The following is a 24,068-nucleotide window of genomic DNA, read 5'->3' as shown; positions in this document are numbered from 1 at the left end:
GCTCCTAGTAAATGCCCAGAAAGTGTTTGTCGAATAAGTCAGTGACAGCAGGGGAGGCTGGCAACTGACTCTGGGGAGCAGCCCCCAGGCACTCCCCAAGGTATTGTCACCCTTGAATCACAGGTGAGCAGGGCTGCTCCAGCTTAGCCCCCACGCCCCCAGCCCCAGTCCGCAGAGGTCTCTGCACAGCAGGTGGAGGCAGACAGGGAGGGGCATAGCCGGGGAGCCCTTTCCTCTCTGCCCTGTGGGAGGCTCCTGTGGCGAGGGCAGAGGGGAGAGGAATGAGGTAGAGGTTTAGGGCCTCCCCTCGCTGCTCACTCTCCCAGGGCACTGTCCCCAGACCATCGCTCGAGGCTCAGGTGCATGGGTCCCCGCACGCGCATCTGGTGACTGGCTGTGTGAGGTGTACACAGCACCAGGCGGTGTTTGCGTCCTGTGGGCATGCTGGGGTATTTCCATACATATGTGTGTGTGTAAGGATGTGAACATGTGTGGACACATGTGAGAGCTGGACACATCTGTGCAAGCTCATGTGTGAGCGGGCACGTGTGTGAGAGCCTGCACACACATGTGTGGGCGTGTGAATTCCTTGGGCACGTGGGTGCACTGGGCGGCACTGAGTGTCTGCAGACAGACTTTCACTCAGAGGGGTGCGTGCCTGTATAGGTGAGGCTGTGTGCTTTTGTTTTGAAAAATTTATTAGGGGCTCGCATTAGTAGGTAAAGCCACACTGTCACACTGGCATCCCATTTGGGTGCTGGTTCGAGTCTCCACTGCTCCACTTCCAATCCAGCTCCCTGCTGTTGCCCCTGGGAAAGCAGCAGAAGGTTCCTGGGTCCCCACACCCACGGGGAGACCCCGACGAAGCTGCTGGCTTTATCCCCTCGCGGCCATGCTGGCGTGGTAAACCAGCGGATGGAAGAGGTCCCTCTGCCCCATCCCACCCCCACTCCCTGCCACTACCTGTCAGATAAATAAATGCATTTTTTTTTTTAATGGCTGTGACAGTAAGGTAGGAATTCCATCTGGTCTCCCGGGTGGGAGGTAGGAACTGAGCACTTGGGGTCTCCTCTGCTGCCTTTCCAAGACCATCATCAGGGAGCGCGTCAGAAGCGGAGCAGCTGGGACTTGCATCTGCACCCATGCAGCATGCTGGCATCACAAGCAGTGGCTTAACTTCCTGTGCCATGAGACCGGCTAGGGGGCTGTGTCATGCCATGGAATCGTCTATACAGGCTTGGGGAGTATGGCCTGTGTGTGTGTGTGTGGTGTGTGCAGTGCATGTGTGCATGGTACACGAGGTGTACACGTGCATGGGGTGTGTGTACACACATGCAGTGCACAGGGACAGGTCTCAGTTGGGGCGTGTGGGCTCTTGGGGGTTCACCTTCGCTGCATGACCTCGGCTGAGCGTCTGCCTCTGCCCCCGCCTTTGCTTCACTCTGGGCAGTGAGAGCCCAGCTGCCCACGTGGGCGGCCCACTCACAGGGTCCTCAGCTCCAGCCCCGAGGCAGTGGCATGCAGCCAGTCCTGGTGAGCTGGCAAGCAGGCTGGCTGGCCTGCGTGTTCTATCCCAGGCTGTTCCAGTCCTGCTGGCCGCCTTCTGGGCCTGGGCTTGCTCTTTCCATTAGCATAACAGGAAAGGGTTTCCTGTTTCATGTCTCCAGTTGTTATTCATTTTTTGTGTTTTTGTAAAACGTTAGAACTGAGTGCCATTCAGATGCAAGCAGGGACGCCAGCCACAATTCCAAAAAAACACAGTGGCACTCAGCTGCAGGAGCCGTGCCTAGCAGAGGCAAGCTGCCCGATGCCCCCCAGTGGTCCCTTGCTCTCCAGCCACCACCACTCCTGCCCTGGTCCCCCTGCCCCCTTGGCTTCCTTCTCCCATTGAGACACTCAGAGTAGGAGTCCTTCTCCCCGCCCCCACCCTGGAGGAGCACCCCGCCGCACAGTTAGCTTCCCCTCGACCCCAGCACGTGCCTCACTGCCCAGCACAGTGAGTGGATGCAGGCTGCGCCAGCACCTCTGTCAGAAGCAACCGATTCCGGTCTCTGACCTGAGAGGCAGGGACCTACGCACACGAGCCGTCCCCCAGGCCCACGCACACGAGCCGTCCCCCAGGCCCACGCACACGAGCCGTCCCCCAGGCCCACGCACACGAGCCGTCCCCCAGGCCCACGCACACGAGCCGTCCTCCAGGCCCACGCACAGGACTTGACCCCAGGTCCTCTGACGCAGGTACCCCCTGACGTGGCAGCCTTGACTCCTGACTGGGTGAGCCCCAACCCCCTTTGAGGAATATGTTGGTGGAGAGGCTTGAGCCAGCTCTGCCTGACGTGCCCAGGTAACCCAGGTGAGGCCCTGCTCAGTGCCCCCGTGAGATGGAGCTCCATGGGTGCCCCGGACATGTGGTGGGGACTCCGGGGGATGGGCGGGGGTGGGGCTGTTCACCTCAGGTGTTTGAAGGAAGGGTCTGGAAGAAGTGAGCCCTTTGCCTCGTCGCAAGGTGACCTTGAGTCCCTCCCTTCCCTGGGGTTGGGGCAGCGTTCCAGAGACCAGGCTGCACTGCTTCTTGCCCGCAGTTCCCAGCTTCCTCCTCCACGTCAAGGCCCCTCCGTCTTCACCTGCAAAGCCAGACCTAGCGGGCTGGGAAGGAGTAGAGGCTGACCAGTGACGCCGCTGGCCAGCGCGCCCACATCTGGGAGGTAGGGTGGGGCTGCTCTCCACTCCGCGCTCCCCCGACGTGCTGAGGGAGGAGAGGGGAGGCTGGCCCTGTCCTGGGGCGCCCTCTAGTGTCCCCGGAGGGACCTGCGGCCTGTCCGTCAGCAAGGGGAGGACCAGCTTTGTCCTGGCTCCTCCTCCCAGTTCCAGGCTCCAGACTGATTTCACCAGACTGGGATCCCAGGGTCCCCGGCTCCGTTATCAGCCCCAGCTGACTCCATCTTCTGCAGTTCTCCCTGCTCCAACGCCCAGCCCCGAGGCTCCACCCAAGCCCTGTCTTCGCTCTGACCTTTCCACTGGGCCTGATCCTGCCCCCTACAATGCATCAAAGACACCCCCTGGAGACTCAGGGCCACTCGCAGCCCTGGCCCCCATCCCCTGCACCACTGCTCTTCGGTGCCCGCAGGACAGAGCCCAGCCTTCCCTGTGCACTGCGGACCCAGGCTCGCCTCCCACACCTCCCCTCACCTCCGGCCAGTGGGTAGTGCCACTGGGCTATGACTCTGGCAGGCACCATGCCTGCTCACCCCCGAGCTTTGCCCACACTGGGTGTTTAACCGGGGATGTCTCTGCCTCTGCCACTTCTCCCACTGCCTCAGCAGGCTGTTCTCTTCTCTTGCTGCTGGCATCTGGCCGCAGGGGGATCCCCCAGGCTCCAGGCAGCCCCCACCCCTCCCACATCCTTATCCTCCCCTTGAGGAGCAGGCAGCATTGAGCGACTCTCAGGTGCACCTGACTTTAAAGGGCAACAGATACTACACTGGCAGCCATGGCCAGTGCTGGCACCTGTGAGGCAAGCTTGGGGTCAATGTGGGGGGATTGGGATAGCTTGGGGAGGTGGAGTGGGGTTAGGGGACACTACCCTGAGAAGGTGATTCATTGACTTGGGGTTTGAGAAGCAGAGAGACACATATCTCTCATTGGCTGGCTCAATGCCTACAGCAGCCAAGCCTAGGCCAGCTGAAGTCAGAAACCCAGAACTCCATCTGGGTCTGTTACAGGGACACACGCACGTGAGCTGCCATCTGCTGCTTCTCGGGGTACACACTGGTACACTGCAATCAAGCACAGAGCCCTCCAGTGTGGGACGTGGGCGCCCTGACTGCTGTGCCCAACACCTCTTCCCACCCAACCCCTCAGCCTGTAAGCCTTGATGGACGGAGCCCAGAATGGTCAGCCAGGGGTCAGCAGGCAGTGGGGCAGGTGGAGGTGAAGCTGATGGGCACCCCAGGGGGCAGACCCCAGGAGCAAAGATCTGTGGACAGAACCAGCCTGGGGCGGGACAGGTGGGGTTTAGAGAACAGGTGCACGGTGCTCAAGTGCAGCGATGGGGAGGTGGCCAGGGGCTGGCTGCTAACAATGTGAACTTGACCCGAGTATAACTGGCACTCAAGAGCCAGGAGTCACAGCGGGGCGGGGCAGTGTGGAAACTGCCCCCACCAACTGCTGCCTTGGGAGTCTGTGGGGGCATTCTGTTGTCATCAGGACCAGAGGGCGCCTGGGGCAGACCTACCACCCGTGTCTTCCATCCCACCTCTGAGGACCCGGGTTCAAGTCCTGGCTCCACTGCTCATTCCAGCTTCCTGCTCATGTGACCCCCGGAGGTGGCAGGCAGGTGCTGTCACCCACATGGAAGGTCTGGGCTGGGCTCCAGGTTCCTGGCTGTGCTGTGGAATCAGGCAGGCCTGGTTGCTGTGGATGTGGGGGAGTGAACCAGCAGAGGGAGGACTATGGGTCCTTCCATCCTGTGGTCTCCCACCTGTGCCTCCCAATAGCCTGTCCTTGCCAGGGGGCAGCAGCCACGCAGCCATGGGGAGCAGGGAGGGGTCTAAGAGACTAGCAAGGCGTGGGCCACACAGGAAGGGCCAGGAGACACCCCTTCCACCAGCTCGGTGTGCGGCACGGTCACGCCCCACGCCCACTCCCCAGGCTTTGCCATCCTCGCAGGAAGAGACTGTCAAGGCTGGCCCAGGTCTCACTTCTGTCCTGCCTCCCCACTGTCACACTGAGGGGTCAGCAGCCTCGCGGGACACCCCAGGTCTGACCACAAGGTGGCGCGTGGCGGCTGCCAGAGCAGCCCTGGGTGGGACACGTGGACCCGTGCCCTGTGGAGCTGCATTTGGGGTCAAAACCTGTGTGTGTGTGTGTGTGTGTGTGTGTGTGTGTGTGTGTGTGTGTGCGCGCGCGCGCGTGCGTCTGAGAGTCCCGAGACCCCGCCAGGCTGCGGGCGCCCTGTCACCCCCTTTCCCCTGCTGGAGGCTACCTGGATCTCCGTACAGCCGACTCTGATGATGAGAGTATCTGCCTGAGCTGGGGACCATTATGGCCCCCCCATTTCACAGATGTGAAAAGTGAGGCCACAGAGAGCAGCAGTGTGCCGAGGCCCTGAGGGCAGCCAGTGGTCTTTCCCAGGCTCTGCCCCTCCAGCCGGGCAGCCTGGGAGCCTTCCAGTGACAGGGTCCCTGTCCCTGAGGGTTCAGTCTGTGGTCACTGAGCTGGGCCGCACAGGCCTGACTTGGCAGGGCCAGTGGCTCAGCCCAGGGCTGCCAGGAGCTGTGGGCAGTGGCAGGAGGGGACTTTGCTTCTCACGCTGTCGTGTTGTCTTTGCAATGTCCGGATCCCTTGCCTCTTCCTCCTCCCTGCCCCTGCAACCGGGAGTGAGCCAGCATTTAGTGCAGCAGCAGACAGCATGGCTAGACAACCAGCAGGACTTCTAGGCAGGGGCCAGGGAAGCTGCCTCCTGTGTAGGTTGCAGGGAGGGTCTGGGGTTGCAAACAGCAGAGACTAAGACGGGGGGAGGGGGGCAGGTCAGGGCCCCAGACCAAAGGGGAAGGTGGGTGGGGCTGTTTGGCAGAGGGAGGGTTGGACGCTGAGAAGGCAGACAGCAGAGGGGGTGGGGGGAAGAGGGCGGGCAGGGTGCAGTGTGTGTGCTGTGGGCCGGGGTAGGTGGGTAGTTCTGGGAAGGAGGTTTGTGTGAGCCATTTGGGCACTGGTCTGAAGCCTTTTGCACCCCGCAGGTCTGGCTGAACAGGTAAACATGGGGACTTAGGGGGCTTGGGAGGGATCGGGGTTACCCTGGGGGATTCCAAGCAGCCCCTGGTACCACAAACATCTCCAGGGGGGCTACAGCTGCCACCTGAGGGTGGGGGGAGCACAAGTGAGCCCTGAGCCACGGGGTCAGGACCACAGGCCCCTGATCTGTGGTCTGGAGCCAGGACCTGGGGCCTGGGCTGCACTCTGGGAGATGGGGCAGCCAGCCCCCTCCTCCAGAATCCCAGGCCGGGTGGGCGGGGCAGCCCGGGCGGCGGGTGGGGGAGGCGGAGGCGGGGAGGAGGGCCGGGCCTCTGTCCATTGCATTAGTGCTGGTTGGAGGGAGTGGGGCAGAGGAGCCGCAGGGCGGGCTGGTGGTGGGTCATTCCCACAGCGGTGAGCAGAGCAGGGCTGCCATGGCGCTGGCCAGGCCTGGGGCCCAGGACCCCAGACGTGTGGCCTCTCTCCTGCTGCTACTGCTGCTACTCTGGGTCCCTGCCCTTACCCTCCTGACTGGTGAGTGGGGGTCCAAGCCTGGGGGTCTTGGGGGAAGGGCCTGGGTCCCCACTGTGGACACCCCCATGTTGGGGTGCTGGGTGCAGAAGGGTGCAATGCTGTGAGGCTGTGGGTCCCTGGACCCTGGGGCAGCTGTGTGTGGAGGGGGCACCTGGGATGCAGTGGGGTACGCAGTTGGTGGCATCCAGTAAAAGCAGCAGTTCCTGGGGGGCGAGGGGCTGGACCTGGGGTTGTTGTGTACAGGCAGTGGGTGTGTGAAAGTTGCGGAGCCATCCCGGGTGAGGTGGTGGGAGGCCTCCGGGTGTGGCGAACCGTGTCCCAGCAGAGTTGTGGGGTGTGCGCTGTGCAGTGGGCTGGGCCAGCTCTTCACACTCACATGGGGACAGAGGCAGGCAGACCCCAGCTCAGAGAAGGGGAGGAGGCGCTGGGAAGTGCGGCTTCTGCAAGCCCCAGGGAGCGGGAAGAGGACAGAGAGATGGGCTGGGGTGTTTTGGGGGTGTCCCCTGTGCTCTGTGGCCCCCAGCATTCCCAAACCTGGACGGGCTCTATGATATCAGAACACCGTCTGCCCAGGAGTTTTCGCTTTTGTCCAAGTAGATTCTCACACACACATGCACACACACACGCACACACACACACACACACACACACACACACACACACACACGGAGCCTGGAATTCCTCCTGGGGGGGGGTCTTAGGCGTCACTATAGCTACAGAGCCAGCTCTGGGAAGTCCCCTGCTCCTACTGTCTGCAGAATGGCTGGCCTGGCCTGGGTGCTCTACTTTTCAGAGCTCCACAGGTTGCCAGGCCCTGCCCGTGCCCTATCCAGCCCTGCCACATAGCTGCATGTGTGTGCACGTGCCAGGGCAAATGCTGTGATGTGACAGGTGTCGGCAGGTGCGTGCAAGCCCTCTGCGTGGGCTCCTAGGCACCTACACCCTCAGCCAGAGGATCCTTGAGGCATGGGAGACAAAAGGCACTAACCCCAGAGGTTGCCCCAACTCTAGAGATCCCCCAAAATCGGAACAGGGCACTGCAAGCATGGCTGCTTCTGCATGCTAGCACCCACAGCCTGCCTGCCAGGAGCAGCGGCAGCCAGAGATGGTGCAATTTGAAAATCCATTGCCTAGGGGGTAGGGCTTTCTGGCTTTCCCTGCTCTGTTGCCCACCCCTTGCCAGGCCCTGAGCTGGGCCCCTTCGTCCTGGGCCCACTTAGCCACAAAGCTCCCTGCTGGTTGCCATGGAGAACACCAAGCATTTGGGAGCACAATGGGGCACGTTGGGCTCTCAGCCCCACCCCTCCTTCCCTGAACACCCAGGGAGCTCAGCAGACAAAGGGGTTGGCAGGGCAGCAAGTCTAGTCCCCATGGCTGGCCCCTCCTCCAACCAGAGGGTGAAGTTTGGGGGGTGTGGTGGGACAGGGCAGGGACACAGCAGGAGGCCACCATGTTCAGCTCAGCGGCTAGCTCTTCTGGACAGCTGGTTTACCTCCAGTAAAGTTTGCTGAGGGACAAATCTTAGCAGTCCCACATGGCCAGCACCTGCTACTACAGCAAGGACTGAATCCTCCCAACAGCCTGGTTCTGGGAGGTGGGCTTGGAGTGCCCCAAGTCTGCAGAGGGCGTAAAGAAGGGTCAGGAAAGGCCAGCACAGAGCCACAGAGCTGGCGAGGGCCAGCATTTCACAGTGGACAGTGGTGTTTGCACGCCCGAAGTCCCATCTCCCTTCGGGCCTCTGAGAAGTGGGGTGCACGCTCTGTAGCTATTAACATCCTGGGTGATTATGCCACTCTGTTCTGACTTAAGTTTTGACTGAAACTGCCAGCGTAAGGGGCATCTGTGTGGAAGGCCATGCTTAGCTGGGAGTGAGGCAGGAGGGCAGCCCCCTGGCAGGGGTGTGGGGTGAGGTTTGGAGCCCCGTCTCGCCCCTGCCCTGCTCTTTCTCTGTTTCCCAGCCTGGTGCTCTCAGCCCATAGGTGGGCAATGCTGTCGCTGGGCACAGGTGGGCACTCAACCTGTGGCATTTGCTGTCAGGATTTTTGTTACCAAAACCAAGGAGCTTAGCCTCAGGGGGTACAGGTTTTTGGAAATGAGACTTGCATGCATCCCTGCCTCATTGTGTCCTCTGCAAGCCCCTGTGTGTCTCCAGCCATGGGCCGGGGACTTGGTGGTGGGTGGCAGGGGACAGCTTATCTCCACCCTGCTAGAGGCCGCTGTACGTTACAGGGTCCCAGGTCACTGCTGTGTTCGACTTGTGTCCGAGCCAATGCAAGTGGCCAGCGACGGGGACCGCAGAGAGCCGGCGTCTAGATGGACAGACAGGGCTGGCTCTGCCCAGGGTCAGAGGAATGCCCTTGAACCAAGAGAGAGTCCCCAGCTTACTAGCTTTCTCTGTCGAGTGCCTGCATGGGTCAGGCAAAGGCCCCCCCAGCTCAACCTCTACCCCCTGGGAAAACTGCATACCCTTCCAGGAGGCAGGGCCAATGTGCATGCCAGGGACGCTGGGAAACCTGGACCACCCTGCCCCCCTCAGGATCCTGAGGCCGAGGGGGCTCATTCTCACCTCCTGGGGTCAGAAAACTGAGGTTTTGTGAGTGGCTGCCCCCTCTTTGGTGTGACTCACATAGAAGGACGCAGGACCAGGAAGGGGCTGACGCAGGGCGCAGGACACTGTCCGTTAATCCCTCCCTTGCCAGGTCCAGGCTGTCGGAGAGGTCAGGAGGGATTTGCAAAGATAAGCACAGGCCCCTCGTTGCTCTGGCAACAGGCCCCGCCTCCCCCACCGGCCCTGGGGAATGAAGCACCCGCCCCTCTAGCCACTGGCCCTGGCCCGGCTCCCTCCCAAAGGCAGACAGCAGCAGCGGCTGCACCTCAAGGTGCAAAGGTGACCTCAGGGGCGGGGACAATGCAGATTCCTGGGCCTGGGTGGGAGGTGAGCCTCACTGTCCCTCACTGGGAGGTGGCTGGTTGAGCCTGGAACAAGTCATTCCCGTCCTGGGCTCTAAGAGGTTCTGCCCCCCTCCCCCCTGCTCCCGCCAACCCTCCTGCCGACGCTGAACAAGGAGGCTTCTGTCCTGGGCTAGAGCCCCAGGTGAGGAAGGGGTACCTTGGGCCACAGGAATGAGTGCCGCACCCCATGGGAGTGGAGCTCCCGGAGGGCACAGCCTGCTCAGATAACAGGAGTCACTGAGCTGGAAAGATTTAGGCACTGTGGTCACCCTGGTGGTGGCCCTGCCAGGCACCCCGGAGTCAAAGTTCCCAACGCCTCAAACACCCCCGTAATCTGGGCCCTGCTGACACCCAGATCCAGGGCAGCTCTGCTTGGTACGCACAACCTGAGTCCTTTCCTGAGGGAGTTCAGTCCACCAGCACCCTATCACACCGCCCTCCCCCATCACACCACCCTCCCCCATCACACCACCCTCCCTGCCCTCACACTACCCTCCCCATCACACCACCCTCCCCCATCACACCATCTTCCCTCCATCACACCACCCTCCCCATCACATCACCCTCCCCCCATCACACCACCTTCCCCCATCACACCACCCTCCCCCATCACACCACCCTCCCTGCCCTCACACTACCCTCCCCTATCACACCACCCTCCCCTATCACACCGCCCTCCCCCATCACACCACCCTCCCCATCACACCACCCTCCCTCCATCACACCATCTTCCCTCCCCTCACACCACCCTCCCCCATCACACTACCCTCCCCCATCACACCACCCTCCCCCCATCACACCACCCTCCCCCATCACACCACCCTCCCCCATCACACCACCCTCCCTCCCCATCACACCACCCTCCCTCCCCTCACACCACCCTCCCCCATCACACCATTCTTCCTCTTCCATCACACCTTCCCTCCGCCCATCATGCCTTTACCTACTCTAGCAGATGGCCTAGCCCTGAGGGACAGGACACTGTTGCCCTAAGTCCCTAGGGAAGTCCCTGCTGGCCTGTGCCCCTGTCCATAGGCCCAAGCCCTGGAAGCAGAAGCTCAGAACAGCTTCCCTGAGTTTGGGAGGGGGCCTGGGCTGAGCCTCCATGCCCTGCTCCGGGTCAGCCCTCAGAGGACTGGGCCATGGGCATGGCGCTGGCGAGCCAGGCAGCTCTGGCTATTCTGTGGGACCCTCCCTGTCTCCCTGCCCGGCTCTCAGGTTGGTGGACAGCCCTGACAGAGGAATGTGGATGACGCCCGAGAGGCTGCCGGCCTTATCTGGGGGTCTTCACTGGAGTGGGGGAGGTGAGGGGCAGGGCCTGGGCAGTGTCTGGATGACAACCTGGGTGGGGGAGGGGCGCCCTTCCCCCACCCCATCACTCCCTGAGCAGCGGGGGGGCGGGGGGGGGGTGCTCCCTGCTGCAGTCCCATGAGTCTTACCTAAAGGAGCCTAGTTGAAAGCTGGGAGCTCAAGGCCAGGAGCGGAAGCAACTTGCCCTAGGTCCTCTGAGACACTTCCTGCTTCCCTTCCAAGCCTGAGCGCTTCCCTCTGCATGACCGTGACCCTGGAGTAGCTCCTAGACCAGGAATGGAGGGGACACTAGGGCAGGCTGGCTTCCAAAGCAGCCACCCTCCAACGGGAGTGGGGGTGCCTGCAGTCGTGGCCTGAGTCAGGTGGTGGGCGAGTGGGTGCTGATACCTGCTTGGTCTCATGTGACCCTGGACAGGTCAGCCACACTTGTTCTCTGGTGTCAACTCAACGAGGGTCAGGGGTCCTGCAGACATTCCTCGGCCAGCGGGGCATGGCGGAGGGGGGTGGGGTGGCAGGGGCCGGCACAGGGTCCCTGCCTTTGAAGTCATCCAGCCGCCCTGGTCCTCTGGGCTGAGGTCGGGACGTGTCCAGTTTCACACAGGGATGCGGTTACCGACAGGGGCGGCTGTCCCCTCCTCCTCGCTCTCCCTCCCGGTCCCTGTGTGGGGGTCAGCCTACACACAGAAGAGGGAGACCCAGAGGGGAACCCTCAGCCCCCTACTGTCCTAATGTTTACTGCCTGGGTGACTTCAGGGAGTCTTCACTTTCTAGAGCCTCTGCACTTTCGCGAAATGGGCAAGATGGTCCCTGCCTCCTAGCGGCGTGGCAGGGACATGATGAGCCGGTATCCCTGGACCCCTTTCTCTGCTGTGTGGGCAACTCAGTACTGTGGCTGGCTCCAGCATGGACGTGTACAGCTTGTTGTACCTCCCAACCCTGCTCCAGGCCCTTGGCCAGCCCCCATGCTGCTTTCTGGGGTCCAGGGTTGGCCTTGAACTCTGTGTGTGTGTGTATGTGATGATAAGGGAAGGTCTCCTTAGCCCAGCCCAGCTGCCTTCCTCTTTCTACAGGCACGGTACCCCCAGAGATGCAGAGCGCCTGCGCCTCAGATCCCTGTGGCCCAGAAGCCAGATGCCAGGCTACAGAGAGCGGCGGCTACACCTGTGGGCCCCCAGAGCCCCAGGGCTGTGCCAGCCAGCCCTGTCACCATGGTGCTCTCTGTGTGCCCCAGGGCCCAGATCCCCACGGCTTCCGCTGCTACTGCGTGCCTGGGTTCCAGGGCCCACAGTGCGAGCTGGACATTGACGAGTGTGCGTCCCGGCCGTGCCACCATGGGGCCACCTGCCGCAACCTTGCCGATCGCTATGAGTGTCAATGCCCCCTGGGCTATGCAGGTAATGGCTCAGGCTGTCCCCCTACTTGGGTGGGGCCGGGGAGGGGAGCCCTGGAATGTGAATGCCATCTGCAGGGCAGGCGGCAAGCCTGAATTCAGCTTTGCTTTCTGCAGAGCTGCCCTGGGGTACCCCTGCGGTTCTGGGCTGTTTCCAAGACTCGTGAACTGACACTGCCAAGGCTGCTGCGGCTCTCCTGGAAGCCTGGGAGTGGAGGCTGCATGTGCCAATGCACGGTGCCTGGCACCTGTCAGGCATGCAGCATATGTGTTTGAACCCCTTCTGCAGTTTGGCTCTGCAGGAGGAGTCCCTGCTTCCCCAGCAGGGCCTCTCTGGCTCGGTGTTGGGGAGAGGACCAACCCTAACCCTCCACTCCCCTCCAACAAGCACTGTCACTCTTCACCCTTGTCCCGGCTCCAGCTGGCCTGAGGTGCTGCCTGACTTATCTGCCAGTTCAGGATCTAAGGTAGACCCCTCTCTTCCGGAGGTCCCTCCTCAAACTGCAGCGGGGTCTCTCCCCTCCCAGCCCTGTTGCAATCCTTGCTGTCTTGAGGGGGTCGATCACGAATCTACCACAGCCCTAGGCGCATGCCAGCCATGCCAGTGCTGTCCCCGCTCTGAGGCCAGAGTGGTTGAGAGCCACATGCTGGAGAGGCCCCAAGTCCAGAAGCATGAGGCTGGGGAGGAGTTGGGAAGTGAGGCTGGAGTCTAGCATAGGGTGACGACTGTGGTGAAGACAGGCTGACTTCTAGCTTCAAGTGTGAATCAAGGGAGGTTTGAGGCTGCCCTAGAGCAGGCGGTATAGACCGGGGGTAGCATGGGGTCTTGGAGGGTGCACAGTGCAGGAGCTGTTTGTGCCTTGCACTGAGCATCCTGTGTGTGTGTGTGTGTGTGTGTGTGTGTGTGTGTGTGTGTGTGTGTGTGTGTATGGGTGCCACATCTGGGCCTGTGTGCCTGCTGGTCCTCTGGGTCAGGCGGTCTGGGCTCTCTGAACGAGTCTGCAGAATGTACATGTGTGTGAGGGTGCGCTGCCCTGTGGGCTGCCTCGGGTGCCTCTCTTCCCTGATCTGTGCCTGGGAGCAGGGCAGTGTCTGCCGTGACTCACTCCTCCCCTCCTCTTGATCCCAGCCGGGCGGGGGAGGCTGGGATTCCAGGCGGCTGGGGCCTGGCTCCCCCTGGCACAGTGGGGAGGAGGGGCCGTGTTTGGTGTTCACTGAGCCGGGAAGGGGGAGGGCTCCAGCTGGAGTCAGCTGGACACCTGTTACCCCATTTCCCATACCCCGGGGACACAATAAACAAACTCCCTTCAGGACCAGGGCACGGCCCACTGGAGACACAAGGACACAAGGGTCTCTCCAGGCCCAAACCCGGCAGGTCCCGGGACTCAAAGCCAAAGCAAGACAGGCAAACCCAGAGCGTCTTCCCCCACTGGCTTTCTGGGGGTGCTCACTCTTCCCCCCCCACCCTCAGCAAAATCACCACTTGGAACCTTCCAAGAGGCAGGCCTCTCGGCCCCTGTCCCAAACACAGCTCGCCTCTCCACAATCTGCCTAACAGGCCTCCATCCTGGGCAAGCCTTACAGAAAGCCTTCCCTGACTGACAGTTCCCAGGCCAGACCCTGACTCTTGCTCTTGTGGGTCCAATTCCTCTCCTGGCGCTTATCCACACTGCAAAAATCAGACCTCGTTTGGGTCATTTGACCCCTGACCCCCAAGCTTGGCTCCGTACTGCCCACACTGGCCCTTAGGAGCACCTGGGACCAAGGCTGGGACCGACCAAGTTTCAGCTCCTGGCACTCCGGGGCGGCGTGCTCTGCCCACCTCCTCCTCAACACACAGCAGGCGCCCACCCCTCTTGTCTCCGTCCGGCGTCCAGGTGTGACCTGCGAGGCCGAGGTGGACGAGTGCGCTTCGGCACCCTGCCTGCACGGGGGCTCCTGCTTGGATGGCGTGGGCTCCTACCGCTGCGTGTGCGTGCCGGGCTACGGCGGCGCCCAGTGCCAGCTGGACCTCGACGAGTGCCAGAGCCAGCCGTGCGCACACGGAGGTGTATGCTACGACCTGGTAAACGGGTAAGGCAGGCGGCTGAGGCCCTACTGCGGTGAAACGAACGGTGGGGTGGGGTCCCCGGGGCACGGGCACACTCATAGCTCCGGCCTTACGCTCATCTGCCCCAGGTTCCGCTGCGACTGCGCGGGCACAGGCTACGAGGGCACACGCTGCGAACAGGAGGTGCTGGAGTGCGCATCTGCGCCCTGCGCGCACAACGCGTCCTGCCTTGAGGGCCTCGGGAACTTTCGCTGCCTCTGCTGGCCAGGTGTGTGTGTGTGTGTAGCTGCACAAGAGAGAGAGAGAGAGAGAGAGAGAGAGAGAGAGCGCTTCCCTTGAGTCAAGGGCTGCGAGTGGGCAGTGGGGCCAGGTGTCCAACTCCGCGTGTACATGCAAGCTGTCTGGGCCCTCTGCGTCAAGGGCTGCAACCTATATGTGCCTGTAACCTATGTGTGCAAAATGGGGTCCCAACCCTAGCACCCGCTCCCAGAGTGTAGTGACCGGAAGGACACGGTATAGGCCCAGCCCACGGCCACGGCTGTTGTCATCCATCAGTGTGCCCACAATCACTGTTGGTGGCAGCGTCCTGGGCCCTGCCTGGCGATCCCGTGTGACCTGCTGCCTGCGCGCGTGTGTGACCCCAGGCTACAGCGGCGAGCGGTGCGAAGTGGATGAGGACGAGTGCGCAGCGCGCCCCTGCCGGCATGGCGGCCAGTGCCTCCAGCGCTCCGATCCTGCGCTCTACGGGGGCGTCCAGGCCACTTTTCCCGGGGACTTCAGCTTCCGCCACGCTGCAGGCTTCCTGTGTCGCTGCCCTCCGGGCTTTGAGGGTGAGCCCCTGCTGGGAGGACACAGTCAGCTAGGGTCCGCATGCCCGGGGAGGGGTGATGGGGAATGGGAGGAGGGGACAATGGGATAAAGGCCGGTCCCTTGAGACAGCCAGCTTCTTTCTCTGGGCCCCAGGGTCCCCAGTTCCAAAACAGACCCCCTCAGCTTGGCAGTTAAGCTGGGGGTGCAGGTGGGAGCCACAACTGGGCCTCTGGCAGGTGCAGACTGCAGCGTGGATGTGGATGAGTGCGCCTCAGGGCCCTGCCAGCACGGAGGCCACTGCCAGGACCTGCCCAACGGCTTCCAGTGCCACTGCCTGGATGGCTTCACAGGTGCCCGGGGGTGGGGCAGCCTGGGGGTGGGTACACACCGTGTGTGTGTGGGGGATGTGTGGAGGGATGGGGACAAGGAGAAGAGGGAGGAGGCAGGAGTGATGTGGCCCAGGTGACAGCTCAGGGGGCGGAGCCACAGTCTGAGATAGGGACAGGAGAGTTAGGTGGCCAGGTGTGCTGCAGCAGGGGTACATGCCAGGGGGCCTGCCTGGGGGAGCTCAGCTGAGTACCTCACACGCCGTGGTCATGGGTCAGGCCCCGGAGAAGGGGAGAGGGGCTTGGGATGGAGCCAAGAGCCAAGAAGCTAGCACAGCCCTGGTGACTGGCGTGATGGACAAAAGGCCGTGGCAGTGAGGGGAACACACAGGGGAAGGACCAGTTCGGCTTGGGGGACCTGAGACAAGCAGGGAAAGGCTTCCTAGCTTGGGGACAGATGGCAGCCTGGACACACAGATATGGGGTGGGGGGGCCAGGAGCTGCATTTACTCGCCGAGGCCTCTGCCCCCTCTGGAATGCCCGTGTCACCTCTCCCACTCCTGCCTGCATTCCTGCTGCCCCAGGGAATGGAGGGGTTTCATGTCCTGCACCCCCAGGGGAAGCCCAGGCACTGCCCCCTTGGTACCATGTTCCCCATGGTCCCATGTTTATGGTCCCGGGGGCGCCTGGCACACCTGAGGCCCTGAACAGTGAGGGCATAAGATCCCTGTGTTAGCGGGAGGCAGGCAGTGGAGACTTGGAGAGGGAGGGGCCAGGCCTCGTGGGAGCCCAGCCTTCCCCCAGACCCGGACAGGGAGGGCGGCTGTTCGTGAGGCCAGGCCTGGGAGGAGACCTGGCTCATGGGGCTGGGCTCCTGGCCTTCCTCCCTTTGGGCCGTGCTGGGCGTGGGGGAGGCTGGGGGCCTGGCATTCCTGAGCTGGCTGGGGAGGAGCAGGCAGCAGGTTGGGTGGGGAGCTCTGCTCCCAAGCCTTGGAGCTCTCCTGGATCCCCCGGCCTGTCTCTGGGGCAAGGCGATGGGTCTGCAGGCCCCGTGGCCCCTCTTGGGGGGCCTGTGGCTCCTGGCAGGTATGGGAGGAAATGGGGCCTCAATGAAGGGGGGAGTGGCCTGGAGCTGGTGGTCAGCGTGTGCCAGAGGGATACAGTGGTGTTTTGTGGTAGCCTGGTACCAGGCTTTAAGTTCTGGTGGCTTATTTGGGACTTCGACTCTAGCTGAACTATGGAGGCAGCCTTGGTCTTGGTCTGCTTTGGGAGCCCTGGCTGAGGTGGGGTTATGCCAGGGGCTCTGGGATCTGAGCACCTATGGGAGCTCCTGGAGACTAGGGTGGGGCAGCTGCTTCATAGCCAGAGCGGGGGCCTCTGGACCCTTTGGGTTTGGGCTTTGCAGCGTGAGTAGGAGTTTAAAGGGTAAGGGAGGGTGAGATTTTCCTGTCAGAGTGATCGGAACCCCAGAGGCAGGACCTTCAGGACAGGCTCAGGATGGGCAGCTCAGGGTTGTCAGGAGGGCTGTGGTCTGAGAGCCTGGGAGGGCGTTGCCCAGGGGCCAGGAGGGCATCGCCCAGGCCAGGTGGGTGATTGGACTTTAGGTTGGAGGACAACCTGGCCAGGTGCTGCTTTAGAAATAGGTGGCTGGCACCTGGGAGAGACAGATGGGAGGAGGGCTTCGGAGCCAGGGAGCAGGTGGAAGGAGGGGCATGGCCAGGGAAGGGTACCCTCAGGGTCTGGCTCTCAGGGTACTTGTGGGGCACCATGAGAAAGCCTTTGCGAGTAGCTTTGGTTTACAAGTTCTGGGGGTTGCCCACATAAGAGGCTGTGGCGCCCCTGAGCCTCGGCCCGGTTTCTCCTGAAGGCCTCACATGTCAGGAGGAGGTGGACGAGTGCCTGTCGGAACCCTGCCTGCATGGTGGAAGCTGCCGGGACACCGTGGCGGGCTACGTCTGCTGGTGCCCTGAGGCCTGGGGTGGCCTGGACTGCTCTGTGCCACTCACAGGTTGCCAGAGCCACACCTGCCCGCCGGCTGCCACCTGCATCCCCATCTTTGAGTCTGGGGTTCACAGTTTTGTCTGCCACTGCCCCCCTGGGACCCACGGACCCCTATGTGGCCAGAACACCACCTTCTCTGTGGCAGCTGGGAGCCCCGCATGGATTTTGGTGCCAGTGGGCAATGACCGCATGAGGCTGGCACTGCGGTTTCGCACCACACTACCGGCTGGAATCTTGGCTAATCGCATCCAGGACACCCAGGACAGCCTGGAGCTGGCCCTGGTGGCAGCAACACTGCAGGCCACACTCCAGAGCCATGGCACCATTGTGCTGGTTTTGAGACTGCCGGATCTGGCCCTGAACGATGGACATTGGCACCGGGTGGAGGCGGTGCTGGGCCCAGGGAGCCTGGAGCTGCGGCTCTGGCACGAGGGTTGCCCTGGCCGGCTCTGCATAGTCTCCGGCCCTGTAACGCCGTCCCTGACCACATTCACAGGACCCAGCTCAACTCAGCTGGGCGGCGGGGAGTTTGTGGGCTGTTTCCAGGACGTGCAGGTGGACGAGCGCCTCCTGCTGCCTGAGGCCTTTGGGGAGGCCGCACTGCCGGGCTGCGAGCGCCAGGAACAGTGCCAGCCCCTGTCCTGTGCCCACGGAGGGTCCTGCGTGGACCTGTGGACTCGCTTCCACTGCGACTGCCCCCGGCCTTACAGCGGCCCCACATGCGAGGACGGTGAGGAGCGGGTGCTGGGGAGGGCGCCTTTGCCTGCTGCCAGGGACTGGCTCGGCCCGCAGCCTCCCGCCAACGCACCCTCTTTCCCTGCAGAAGCCGTAGCTGCCACCTTTGGCTTGGCGGGCATCGTGAGCTCCGCTTCCTTCCTGCTCCGCGAACCCCCTGGCCCCAACCTCACAGTGTCCTTCCTCCTGCGCACCCGGAAGCCCACCGGCTTGCTGCTCCAGTTTGTCAATGGCTCAGCCGCCGCCAGCCTGACGATCTTCCTGAGCCAGGGACAGGTCCGGGCCCAAGTGCCTGGCAATCCTCCCATGGTGCTGCCTAGGCGCTGGGACGATGGGCTCCGCCGCCTGGTGACACTCAGCTTCGGGCCTGAGCAGCTTCAGGGCCTCGGGCAGCAGGTGTACGTGGGCGGGAAGTCTGGGCCAGCCACCGACATGGGGGCCTGGGGAGGGCCCTTCCAAGGCTGCCTCCAGGACCTACGATTCAACGGCCTGCACCTGCCCTTCTTCCCTCCGCCATGGGAGAATTCAAGTCAGCTGGCTCACGAGCTGGACGGCTGGCACTCTGAAAACCTCACTGAGGGCTGCGTCTCGGAGGACACATGCAATGTGAGTGTCTGATGTGTAACCACACCACGGGGTGGGGGATAGTGAGTCCTACGGTGAGGAGGCCATGACTCAGGAGGGGAGGGACCTGCTTGGGGTCCCACTGCTGGACGGTCCACTTCCTCTCTAGCCGGCTGTGCTGACCCTGGCCCATCCTGATCTGACCCAGCTCCTCAGGCAGGACACCCATGGGTTCCTATTTCCTCTTTTCCAGCCGGGTAACTCAGGCAAACAGCTTTTGCACCTGAACCTCAGTTTGCTCATCTGTAAAATGGGCCACCAGGGACCTCCTCCGCATTTGGCTTATGTGGTGGCCTGTGTCTGCTCTAGATGCCCACTGCAGTGATGGCAATGGGGGGTGGGGGAGGCAGAATGCTGACTGCGGGCCCTAGCTGACCCCTGCCCTAACTCTCCCGCAGCCCAACCCCTGTTTGAATGGTGGGACTTGCCTTGTCACCTGGAATGACTTCCACTGTACCTGTCCTGACAACTTCACAGGGCCCACCTGTGCCCAGCAGCTCTGGTGCCCTGGCCAGCCCTGCCTCTCACCTGCCACCTGTGAGGAGGTCCCTGATGGCTTTGTCTGTAAGTGTGTGCCCCTGTGCCCTTTCCGGGAGGTGGGGGAGAAGGGCTGTACTGTGGGCTGCGAGCGACAGGAGCCCCAGCCCAGGGTGGTGGGTGGAGCCTTCCAGAAGAGGCAAGCAGCAGGGAACAGCATGTGCAAAGACCCCAAGGACAGTAGGCACGGCTAGAGGCTAAGTACAAGGAAGCAGAGTGCAGCAACAGGAAATGGGGTGCAGAGGTAGGCAGCCCTGACCTTGCCCGAGGGCAGTGGGGTGCAGGGGTGCGAGGGGTCTAGGCAGCTATTGGGCTGCAGTGAAGGTAGCCTTGGTGATGGGTGCCATTTCAGGGACCAGGAGGGTGGGGGCAAAGGGTCCTGGGGCTGATGTTGCAGGCCTGGGACCTGGGGCGGGCGGTGGTGGTTGGATGGGCATCAGTACGAGACCCACCCAGGCTTGGTTCTGTAGAGAGGGCTGCAGGAAGGAGCGGGGACGGCCTCAGTCTGGAATTAGATGGTGGGCAGGTGTGAGCTCTTGTCACCACCGCAGGGCGCTGGGGTCTAGGGCATGCCTGCTACAGAGGGGCTGGCGGCCCCTGAGTCTCCCTTCTCTCCACAGGTGTAGCCGAGACCACGTTCCGCGAGGGGCCCCCGGCAGAGTTCAGCGGGAGCAATGTGTCCTCGGGACGCGCGCTCAGTGGCCTCTCGTTGGCCTTCCGCACGCGGGACGCCGAGGCGGGGCTGCTGCGGGCATCTGCCGGTGCCCACGCCGCCGTCTGGCTGGAGGTGCGCAACGGCTCGCTGGCGGCTGGCGTGCGCAGCGGCCACGGCCTGCCCGGCGCCCTACTGCCTGCGCCCGGGCCGCGCGTGGCCGACGGCGCCTGGCACCGAGTGCGCCTGGCCATGGAGAGCCCGGAGGCCACCGCCACCACCGCCACCACCGCCTCTCGATGGCTGCTTTGGTGGGACGGCTCGGCGACGCCTGTGGTGCTGCACGGCCTCGCCGGCGACTTGGGCTTCTTGCAGGGCCCCGGCGCCGCGCGCCTACTGCTGGCCGAGAACTTTACTGGCTGCTTGGGCCGCGTGGCCGTCGGCAGCCTCCCGTTGCCCCTGGCGCGGCCGCGTCCCGGCGTGATCCCCGGCCCTCGGGAGCATTTTGCAGCTTGGCCCGGGGCGCCGGTCCCAAGCCTAGGCTGCCGCAGCGCGCCCGTGTGCGAGCCCTCGCCCTGCCTGCACGGCGGCGCCTGCCGAGACCTCTTCGACGCCTTCGCCTGCGCCTGTGGCCCGGGCTGGGAGGGCCGGCGCTGCGAGGCCCGTGCCGACCCCTGTCGATCAGCGCCCTGCGCCCGGGGCCGCTGTCATGCACGCCCTGACGGCCTCTTTGAGTGTCGCTGCCCGCCGGGATTCGCGGGCCCACGTTGCAGGTACGGGTCAGGAGTCCGGGGGGACTGAGAGGTGGGGGATCTGTCTGGGCCCTCGAGGTCACTGGCTCTGTCCGCCTGTGTTTGTCTTCCGGGAGCTTCTGTGTCCTGACCTGGAATGTGGGCCTGGGGAGAGATGATGTGGTCTGCTGAGCTTGCTCCGAGTGCACAGTGCTGCCGTGTGGGGGTGGCAGTGGCTGCCCAGGGCTGGTCCTGTGCGTCCCTAGGATGGAGAGTCAGTGGGGAGGGCCGCTGGGAGGTCAGGTGCCTGTTGTCCAGTCCCCATCCCTCCCTCCCTCTGCAGGGTGCCAGCCCCGGATGACGGGTGCAGCCTCAACGCCACCTGTCTCAATGGCAGCTGCCCGGGCGACTCTGCTGGCCCCAGGTGAGTGTGGGGGAGGAGGCCCTGGGCAGGTCAGGTCCTGGGACTCCAGCAGCTCCTCCCTCACTTTCTCATCCCTCGCTGGCATCTAGGTGCCAGGATGCCTGCCACTGTTACCTGGCTTCCAGACCAGCAGGTGTGACACTGCCACTGCCTGGTGGTGTTGCTTAGAGCCACCTGTTCGGGGAGAATTCAGCAGGCAGTCAGCCTTCCTGGCACCTGCCCTTACCTAGGTTCCTCTGCCGTCCTGATGGAGCGAGAGATGGGGCAGGGGAATGGGGGGCAGGTGGCATCACCTGTGGGGGCTTGTTTGGGGGATGCGGGTTGGCAGGGGTGCTGCAGCAGCTCCCCCAGCCTCCTGTCCTCTCCAGGTGCCGGGTCCCTGTGTTCCCCTGCGATGCCAACCCCTGCCTGAATGGGGGCACGTGCCAGGCGGCTGGTGGGCGGCCTGAATGCGTGTGCGGTGCCAGGTTCTCGGGCCAGTTCTGTGAAGTGGTGGTGAGTGACACTGGACGGAAGGGGATGGAGTGGGGACCTGTATATCATAGGTGAGAGGCGGGGTCGTTTCACTCCAGGGAGGGTTTTGCGAAGCAGGGAGCCCTCCCCACCTGTCAGCAGGGCGTGAAGCCCCAGGCATGGGTGCCAGGTGAGTGAGCCATGCCAAATCCGATATGGGACTAGGAGTCAGGGCTGCCAGCTCCAGGAGGACCCCAAGGTTGGAGGGACTGAGCTGGGGACTCCTGCCAGAGGCTCCTGACCTGGCCTCGGGGAGGAGGATGCCAACAGCACAGGTTTTGAGCAGGAGCTGGCTTGGCTGCCACATGTTGACTTGGGACTTTGGCAGTTTGTAGGTGTTTGCACCTCTGTGTCTAGCTTCTGCCATCCCAAGGGGCCGAGTAGTCTGGAGCAGAGGGCCCCCATGCTGAGTGGTGGCAGGGCTCAGGGCTCCGGGGGACGGCCTTGATGTCCACAGGCATCAGGCAGCCGCGGTCATAAACGGCAGATCCCAACTGCTCCGGGAGTGTTCCCTTTCAAGTTGCAGCTTTTATAGCCCCCAGCTCCCATGTCCCTGGCTTCCTACGGCCTCCCAGGGTAGGGAAGGAAATGGCTATACCCTCCCACCCTGCCACACCAAGTGCCTAGCGTGGAGGCTGGTGAGGGCCCACCTTCAGCTGTGATAAACTCTCCTTTATACCTCTGCCGCCCCCCACCCTGCCCTGTCACCGTGGTCAGGGCTCAGTGTCCTATTGGGCCAAGAAACTTCAAGATGTGAGGGTGGGTGTGAGTCCCTCGCCCTGGAGTTTTGAGGCCTTGAGCATTCCAGGCCATGTGGACTCTGGGGAGGGGGTGGGGAGGCTTGCCAACCATGCCCTCTCTGGCCCCTTCCTCCAAAGCCAGGTTTGAGTCTCGGGCGGACCCAACTGCTCTAGCTCCAGCTCGCAGCTGCCCCCTGCAGGCAGGTCGACGCTGGCTTTGTGGTCAGCATGTTCAGCTCTGTCCAGCACACTCTAGGTGGTCAGTGTGTGTTCTCTGTCCTAGCCAGGACCCTCCCACAGGGGCCCTGCGGTGGGGATACTGTGCACCTGCTTGAGCACCCCCCACCCCTGGGGTTGTACCTTGCCCCTTACGAGCAAGCCTGCTCCCAGCTGTATTTTTTTTCCTGGATCTCTGTGCTCCCACTTCCTCCTCCCCTCTAAGCCCTCACCTCAGCTTCATCCCCACTCCAACCTGATGCCTTGTCATCCTGTTTCTTGCAGAAGGGCCTGCCGCTGCCGCTGCCGTTCCCGCTGCTGGAGGTGGTGGTGCCTGCGGCCTGTGTCTGCCTCCTCCTCCTCCTCCTGGGCCTCCTCTCGGGGATCCTGGCGGCCAGAAAGCGGCGCCAGTCAGAGGGCACCTACAGCCCGAGCCAGCAGGAGGTGGCCGGGGCCCGGCTGGAGATGGACAGTGTCCTCAAGGTGCCGCCCGAGGAGAGACTGATCTAGCACCACGGTGGTCCCCTCATCCCCCTGGACACCAGCTGTGTCTGGGCCCCCCTGGCTGGCGGCAGCCCCTGCCTCCTCCCATCTGAGGGTTGAGGATAAAGGGGAACAACTCAGGGAAGCAGAGAGGGGCCTGGTGGGTGGTGGGCAGTGCTGTGGGACCACTGGGCTTGCCTCAGCAGGGCTGTAAGTGGGAGTATGTGTGTGTGTGCGTTTATGTGTGTCTTGTCCATGCCTGGGGAGCCTGCAGCTCCCATGTGTGGGGCGGAGTTTGTGAACATGATTGTAGCAGTTGGGCTGTACCATCCCCCTTCCAGCCCCAACTCAAGGGAAACCAGGCACCAGGGCTCCCGCTCGGCTGGGAAATCAGGGCTGGCCATTCTTGCAGCTGAGTGGGCTGCAGGCTGGCAGGAGCAAGTTCCTTGAGGCTGAGCCAATGCTGCCCGGGGACTCCTGGGCTGGGCACACGAGGGCACCGCAGCTGTAGACAACAGGTTGCACTGTCCCGAGCTCTGTTCCTGCTGCAGTCCCCTGCCTACTCCTGGGGGAAGAGGGGCTGACATTAGGGACCACTGCTGCATTGCTTCTCAGCCTTTTGGCTAAGATCAAGTATAGGGACCACTGCTGCCCATCTAGTGGGAAGCGTTGCCTGGCAGCTGTCCTGGTCCTTTCTGGTGCCACAAGTGCCTTTGCTGAGTGAGAGTGGCTGCAGGACCTTCCTGGGGCCTGGCGAGGCCAGAGCGGGTGAGCACAGAGGGCTGCCCTGCTCCCTGAGCTGTCGGCAGTGCTGGGTGTTGTTGGCCGAGCCTGGGTATGCCCCCACCTGATGGGCTGCTCCTGCAGAGGCATGCCCAGGGCACGGGTGGGCTGCTGGCTTCCGCCCCATGTCATAGCAATGGCTGGCACGTGGAGATCTTGGGTCCTAAGCAGAGGGGTGGCACCTGACCATGGACCTGGCCTCCTGTGAGCCTCAAGGGGTCTTGTTGCTGGCTTGTTTCCCAGGCTGGTGCTGAGCCCAGGCGAGTTCTTCAGGCGTCCATGCAGGTCAACCCTTGCTGGCTCCTAGAAAGGCCCAGCAATGGAGTGGGAGTGCTTTCTTGTCCTTGTCCCAGAGGAGGTACCTGTCCCTTGGCTCTCTCCGTGATCCCTGGGGAAGGGAGTGGCACTTCCAGGATCAGGCTAGGGCTTGGTGAGCCCGTGTTGGCTGCAGGCTGTCGGGGTGCCCAAGGCTAAGGGGCCCTCAGAGAGCTCCAGGAAGATGGGCATTAGGAGGAAGCCATGT

At 63.0% G+C, this 24,068-nt stretch overlaps 1 protein-coding gene across 1 annotated transcript; it reads left to right on the top strand.

Annotated features, from left to right (window-relative positions):
* The first annotated feature begins 6,167 nt into the window (after positions 1-6,167).
* Positions 6,168-22,791, top strand: CRB2 (crumbs cell polarity complex component 2). Its single transcript, XM_040962774.1, has 13 exons — positions 6,168-6,267; positions 11,601-11,924; positions 13,798-13,993; positions 14,099-14,238; positions 14,615-14,800; positions 15,017-15,130; positions 16,974-17,837; positions 17,931-18,448; positions 18,865-19,030; positions 19,624-20,428; positions 20,730-20,810; positions 21,179-21,305; positions 22,565-22,791. Exons 1-13 carry the CDS (start codon positions 6,168-6,170, stop codon positions 22,787-22,789), a joined length of 3,846 nt encoding a protein of 1,281 aa, XP_040818708.1. The 3' UTR covers positions 22,790-22,791.
* The last annotated feature ends 1,277 nt before the right edge of the window (positions 22,792-24,068 follow it).

Source organism: Ochotona curzoniae, unplaced genomic scaffold (genome assembly GCF_017591425.1).
Source record: "Ochotona curzoniae isolate NIBS_2020 unplaced genomic scaffold, NIBS_Ocur_1.0 scaffold_3208, whole genome shotgun sequence".
NCBI classification, from domain to species: domain Eukaryota; kingdom Metazoa; phylum Chordata; class Mammalia; order Lagomorpha; family Ochotonidae; genus Ochotona; species Ochotona curzoniae.
This window is presented reverse-complemented; position numbering and strand designations above follow the sequence as displayed.

What these genes read in the sequence shown, in the direction of transcription:
- CRB2 (XM_040962774.1), top strand. Translation starts at nt 6,168, where the DNA reads ATGGCGCTGGCCAGGCCTGGGGCCCAGGACCCCAGACGTGTGGCCTCT. An exon ending in CTGCCTGGATGGCTTCACAG is followed by an intron (nt 15,131 to 16,973) that starts GTGCCCGGGGGT and finishes TTTCTCCTGAAG; the next exon opens with GCCTCACATGTCAGGAGGAG. An exon ending in CGGCCCCACATGCGAGGACG is followed by an intron (nt 17,838 to 17,930) that starts GTGAGGAGCGGG and finishes CTTTCCCTGCAG; the next exon opens with AAGCCGTAGCTGCCACCTTT.